Below are 7173 nucleotides of genomic sequence, written 5' to 3' on the forward strand. Positions count from 1 at the left end.
TATATATATATATATTATAGATAATATATTGTGTGCTGTGCTCAGTCATGTCGAACTCTTTGCAACCCCACAGACTATAGCCTGCTAGGTTCCTCTGTCCATGGGATTCTCTAGGCAAAAATGCTGGAGTAGGTTGCCATTTTCTACTCCAGAGGATCTTCTCAACTCAAAGATCAAATCCACGTCTCTTGTATCTCCTGCATTGGCAGGGGGGTTCTTTAACACTGTACCACCTAGGAAACCCTAGATAGACAATAAGATCAGATCAGATCAGTTCAGATCAGTCGCTCAGTCATGTCCGACTCTTTGTGACCCCATGAATCGCAGCACGCCAGGCCTCCCTGTCCATCACCAACTCCCGGAGTTTACTCAGACTCACGTCCATCGAGTCAGTGAGGCCATCCAGCCATCTCATCCTCTCTCATCCCCTTCTCCTCTTGCCCCCAATCCCTCCCAGCATCAGAGTCTTTTCCAATGAGTCAACTCTTCACATGAGGTGGCCAAAGTACTGGAGTTTCAGCTTTAGCATCATTCCTTCCAAAGAAATCCCAGGGCTGATCTCCTTCAGAATGGACTGGTTGGATCTCCTTGCAGTCCAAGGGACTCTCAAGAGTCTTCCCCAACACCACAGCTCAAAAGCATCAATTCTTCGGTGTTCAGCTTTCTTTATAGTCCAACTCTCACATCCATACATGACTACTGAAAAAACCATAGCTTTGCTTCCAAGAAGCAAGCATCTTTTAATTTCATGGCTGCAGTCACCATCTTCAGTGATTTTGGAGCCCCCCAAAATAGTCTCTCACTGTTTCCTTTCCCCATCTGTTTGCCATGAAGTGATGGGACCAGATGCCGTGATCTTAGTGTTCTGAATGTTGAGTTTTAAGCCAACTTTTTTCTCTCCTCTTTCACTTTTATCAAGAGGCTCTTTAGTTCTTCTTTGCTTTCTTCCATAAGGGTGGTGTCATCTGCATATATGAGGTTATTGTTATTTCTCCCAACAATCTTGATTCCAGCTTGTGCTTCATGCAGCCCAACATTTCGCATGATGTACTCTGCATATGGGCTTCTCTCATAGCTCAGTTGGTAAAGAATCTGCTGCAATGCAGGAGACCCCAGTTCAATTTCTGGGTTGGGAAGATCTGCTGGAGAAGGGAAAGGCTACCCATTCCAGTATTCTGGCCTGGAGAATTCCATGGACTGCATAGTCCATGGGGTTGCAAAGAGTCAGACATGACTGAGTGACCCTCAGTTTCACTCTGCATATAAGTTAAATAAGCAGGGTGACAATATACAGCCTTGACATACTCCTTTCCATATTTGGAACCAGTCTGTTGTTTCATGTCTAACTGTTGCTTCTTGACCTGCATATAGATTTCTCAGGAGGCAGGTCAGGTAGTTTGGTATTCTCATCACTTGAAGAATTTTCCACAGTTTGTTGTGATCCACACAGTCAAAGGCTTTGGCGTGGTCAATAAAGCAGGATTAGATGTTTTTCTGGAACTCTCTTGCTTTTTTGATGATCCAACGCATATTGGCAGTTTGATTTCTGGTTCCTGTGTCTGTTTTAAATCCAGCTTGAACATTTGGAACTTCTAAGTTCATGTACTATGGAAGCCTAGCTTGGAGAATTTTGAGCATTACATTGCTAGCGTGTAAGATGAGTGCAATTGTGCAGTAGTTTGAACATTCTTTGGCACTGACTTTCTTTGGGATTGGAATGAAAACTGACCTTTTCCAGTCCTGTGGCCACTGCTGAGTTTTCCAATTTTGCTGGCATATTGAATGCAGCACTTTCACAGCATCATCTTTTAGCATTTGAAATACCTCAACTGGAATTCCGTTACCTCCACTAGCTTTGTTCATAGCGATGCTTCCTAAGGCCCACTTGACTTCACATTCCAGGATGTCTGACTCTAGGTGAGTGATTACACCATCGTAGTTATCTGGGTCATGAAAATCTTTTCTATATAGTTCTTCTGTGTATTCTTGCCACCTCTTCTTAATATCTTCTGCTTCTGTTAGGTGGATTAGCCATGTTTTATGTGCTCAGTAGCCATATGTGGAGCCACAATATTGGAAAGTCTAGCTCCAGAGAACAATGACCTGACTGTGGTGAACTGGGATATAGCTTAGTGTTCTAGGGTGAATGGCTTGGGGAAGGGTTTGTTGCTGAGAGGGCAGCCACATCCCAGGCTCTGTGTCAAAGGCTCCCAGCTCTTTCTGGAAAGGAGATCACCTGTTCCCTCTTGTTCTCAACCAAGCACTCAGTTGAGAACACATCTTCTGTGCAGTCAGCTTTGACAAAAGGGCATTCCCTCTTAAGGAGACATGGAATGAATGTTGGGCATGTGGATCAAAGCAACTGTGAAGCAAAAATGGTCCCATTCATCAGTGTGGTAAAAACTGCCAACATTGACTAAGGAGAGTCCAACAAGAGACCAATCATTAGGATCCAAATGAACTAGCATTTAATAGACACCAATCAATGATCTTACCTATTATCCCCTCTTATGGCCTGGGATCCCTTTAGGGAAATATGCTTAGAGTCCAAACAGAATAGAGGAATTGTAGTCCAAGGTGAGAGATGCAGGGATGTGGCAAATGGAATCCTCTGGGGGGATTAAAGCTCCAGACCAGTGTTGAAGAGGGTCCATACGAGTGAACAAGCTACATTAAACACATAAAGCTGGGGTGGGAAATAGGGAATCCTTGATCAGGTCCAAATTTACAGGGGCATCTAGGAAACAGGGCCAGTGTGAGGTTCAGGATCACAATGTCATGAACAGGGAAGGGCAAAAACCAGGAAGGAAAGAATTGCAGTCAGTAGCCAACTAGCCCTTCAATTAAATTTTTACATTAAAATTTTTGATTTGCAGAAAGAAATATCCTTTCTCTTTCTGCCTTCATATGTTGAAGAAGGAAAAAGCACATGGCATTAACTCTCAGACTTCTCCTGGCATTATTATTTCTGTTTTACATCAGTGTATTTTTTATTAGGCTTAATTTACCAATACCTCATAAACTACTCCCATCCCCCTTTTTATTTTCCCAAAGAACAAGAGCATACAGAACTGTTCCCCACATGAAAAAAGTAAAACATTCTCAGGTATGTGCTTAAAAAATACTTCTATTTCTCAAGAGGAAAATATTCTTTCTTAAAATGAAAATTGAATTTTGCTTTTATACAGGGTTTTACATTCTCAGTGGATATTATTGCACTTCAATATAACTCCTTGTGTGATAGTGCCAAAATCATACAGAGAGAAAGATACCTTACAAAAATGTGAAGAAATAAAAAATTGAACAGAAACTTGGTCATACCATTTTCAGATTGCCACCACTTCTTTTCTCTCTCTGGTTCAAAACTTGTGATTACGTTCTCGATGGTGTGGCTGTTGGGTTGGGTGTGTGGATCATATGGAAATCTGGGATCACAGATGAAGCATTTTGTTCCCCCTGGAAAACACATCATTAAAATTAAAAATAAATAGTCGTCATTACTTATTGTTGATCTGAATTTAAAAACAAGCTGGATGTGCTATATTTGTCATTCAATCTAGCTAAAAATAAAAAGCAGAGGAAATTACAAGACATAAATTTTTCCATCAATAGGTGCTTGACTACCAAAACAAACAAAATTAAGACTTGACTTAGAAATTTTATAAATGTAAACATTTGGGACAAAATTGCAAATTTGTAGAACTAATAATTTTTTTCTCATACAAGGACCAGAGGGTTTAGAGTTTGTTTTATAGAAAAATAACTAGGATATACTCGAGTTGGAATAACTTCCTTTAGTTAAAAAAAAAATTAGTAAGAAATTAATGAAACAATTGGCCATTAGTTTATCTGTAACCATCATCCTTTCTCTCTCAGATATTATTTTTGGCATAAAAGCTTCCAGAGCCAAAACCTTTACTGTGCACATGTGGATTTTGTAAGAATTTCATTAAACTCATAACAGAGAGACCCATCCTCTTGTCATGCCAGGTAGAAGGTTTTTGTGAATTGGAACTAATTTTGCTTGGGATGGATTTTCAAAGATTTTAACAGTCAAGACTGGCCTTTTAAGTTTGCATCCACTTGTAGCTGTACTTACAACTCCTGAGGAACTCTCCCAAAGGCCTGTCAATGGCCTGCATAGTTGTTCTGGCTAATATCTGTGGGACTCTGGAGGAGCATTTTTGCAAAGCTTCCAGGAAGCAGGAGTGATTTCTTACAATCCTCCATATTGGAAATTGCCCAAAACAGCAAATATGCTGGTAGGTATTCAGCAAGCGTTGGATTTTATGCTTGACCATGGCTTACAAGGGCCTAGGTAATCTGACCAGTCGCACCTCTTTTGTTAAACAAATGCATGATGATTTTAATGACTATTTCAGCTACAGATTGTCAAAGTAAACCAGACTTTCAAGAGAGTGTTATAATCTTCTTATATTCACTGGCCATCGTAAGCCCTTATACTTGAAGAAAACCAAAATGCCCTTTAGAAATTAAGGACCAGTACAAGTTAGATCAGTTCTGCATATGGGGAGATTTGCCCCACATCTGTCCTAATAGAGCAACAGGAGCCCAATGATTCCACCAAAAGTTGCCAAGACTTGAAAATATTTCCAATACTATGGAAAATATTGGGGAAAATGTTTAACTTCAGGCTGTTTATTTTTTTTCTGTAAACATGTTAGAAGTACAGTCTTTGATGGAACTGGCTACAGAGGATGCTTAGTTGTGGCAAATAGATATGAGAGGCCCAACCTGGGTAACACTCTGAGTCAATGCTGACTTAAACATTTGGAAGAGAATCTTTTGCTTGAGACCTCTTTGCTAGTTGATGGATGAAAAAAAAATTATCCTCCATGCCACATGAATTTTATGTAACTAATGCTTATAGTTTCACCTGTAATGCTTTGTCAGCTGGAAGATATTGTGGGATTTTTTTCCCCCAGTTCTAAGATTTTTAAGATTTCTGATTCCCTAGACTGAAGAAGTTCTGGAGTTTGTTTTACTTCTATTTGGTGTAACTTTGCCATATAGGAATATCAAGTTCTAATTATTTTAACATCAAGTTCAAATGATTAGGCTCATGAGAATGTAAGCAGATGCCAATAGTGGAAAGACAAGATGGGTGATGCCAGTGTTGCAAAGTTCCTAATATTAGAGTTGGGAACCACTGCTTTGTCCAGGGGACCTGGCCTTAGGAAAGCTACTTGAAGGGCCTTCCATCCCACCTGACCTAAAATTGAGCAAAACTTCTACAGTGTCACTTTCTTGCCCAGGTAGAGAATTTGCTCTCTTATACAAGTACTTCCTAAACTTAGACCAGGGCTAAGCACTCAAGTATTGTCTCCACTTATTTATAATCACCCTCATTTACTAAAACCAATGAGAACACAAAGCCTTCCCAGAGGCCTCCAGAAGTTGGCTTACACAAACAATACATGGAAAAACCTGGGTCACTAACATTAGGCTTACACCCAGCTTCCTTCCTGCACATCCTCTCAGTTAAGGGGTTGACATAATTGCCTGAGGCTTTTGAGCAGGTGTGATATTCAGATGACTTTGGATGCTTGTTTCAGAGCCCAGGGAAGAAAAAAAGCAACTTGTCCTTTTATAAGACTGGTCTTTAAGAATAAAAGGTACAAAAAGATGTTCAAATTGGGACTTGATAGTCTCTAAACAAGACAATTTCCAAGTGGCATTGAGACACTGGCAGACAATCAATTCAAGTCTACACTCTGTCCATCTCCATCTAAAGTAGGGCAGTAAGAGCCCATGTTAGCATAATAACCCTGAACCCTGAGGATCTTCCATCTTCATCCAACTCATCAATTATTTAATAAGTCCACTCCACTGGAGTCACTAAAGCAGCCCATTAGAACATATATTGTATAGTAGTCCCTTCAAAGACTGAACAAAGAAAATCCACCTTTTTTGTTTAATTCTGAAGGTAACAAGAAATAGATGAAGCCTGTCTTCCTTATTCCCCAGTTGGTGATGGTTTCCCAGATGTTGAATTGAATCACTTGTGTCTCTGATGTTTGGGAAGGTGGACTGTTTCCTTTTTTCTCCTGTTGTCTGGATGGCCCTAGATGTACTTGGAAAAAATCTACATCACTGATGAAATCATGTCCCAACAAGTAAACAAAGATCCAACCCACCTCGAGGTAGCTGAGGATGCAGTATTTCTGGGCTCTGTCCAGTCCACAGGTAGAAGAAGCCGTGAGCTGCCCGCTGCGACCCACCGGGAGATCGCCAGTTGGGGGCTGACAGGCACCTCTGCTGCATTCATCTTGAGCTTCCACGTAACTGAGCAACCCTTGAAAACATGATAGAAACAGAACACATGAGACAGTCTAAGGGTGGTAGAAGGCTTAAAGAAGTGACTGGTTAAGTGGGAGAGTTGACAGTCCACCTATTTTTAATACTAGTTCTGTGATCATGAGGACCCTGCTGGTGGATACTGTTGGCAACTGCAACCTGATGGAAATCTCTTAGCCTAGGCGGTTATGCCATCTGTGCTCATGTCCCCACCTGGATCAGCTGAAGCCAGTGACCTATGGATGCACGTTTCTCAGCCATTGCCTCAGGTGGGATCCACTCTGTGATGCAGTTTATGCTCAAAGTCTCTTCTGGGAGGAGGTTGAAGCTGGACTCCTGCTGGGACCCCATTCTGGCTCTACTGCTCTCACTCTCTCCCTCTTCAGAGCACTCCCTCCTTCTTCAGAGCACTCCCTCAGTAAATTACTTGCACACAAATCCTTGTCTCAGGCTCTGCTTCTAGGAAACCTGACCTTAAACAACCTCCATTCACTGGAAATTCTCTGTGTGTCCTTTTAGGGCAAATAATAAAGACAAATACACAGACATGAGGAAGGAGAGTCCTAATCCTGCCTCTTATATCTGTTGTTCCAACCTGGAGGAAATTCAACTGGAGAAATTAAGAAATCCTTGGGAAATAACTTTCTCTTAAAATATGTAAATTCAGTTGACCTCCCTTTACAACCTGGAGTGCTGGATTCAGACACACCATGGAACAGATCATGTTTCTTTGAGATAAAAGATGGTACAGATGGAATTCCAGACTGTATAGTACACTTAACCCTTGGTACCTGCCAGGCAACAGATCTGTCATGAAGGGTTCAATCACAGAGCATTAAAGGGCAGCTCTATCTC

At 41.1% G+C, this 7173-nt stretch overlaps 1 protein-coding gene across 1 annotated transcript in view; it reads right to left on the reverse strand.

The window, feature by feature from the left end:
- The window catches only part of LAMB4 (laminin, beta 4), a 103114-nt gene extending 96445 nt beyond the window's left edge, over positions 1 to 6669 (reverse strand). Inside the window, 3 exon segments of the mRNA XM_010841502.1 lie at positions 3322 to 3456; positions 6155 to 6316; positions 6555 to 6669. Coding sequence (XP_010839804.1) covers positions 3322 to 3456; positions 6155 to 6316; positions 6555 to 6669 — 412 coding nt within the window.
- Between the last annotated feature and the right edge of the window lie 504 nt (positions 6670 to 7173).

This window comes from Bison bison, unplaced genomic scaffold, assembly GCF_000754665.1.
Source record: "Bison bison bison isolate TAMUID 2011002044 unplaced genomic scaffold, Bison_UMD1.0 scf7180017864162, whole genome shotgun sequence".
NCBI classification, from domain to species: Eukaryota; Metazoa; Chordata; class Mammalia; order Artiodactyla; family Bovidae; genus Bison; species Bison bison.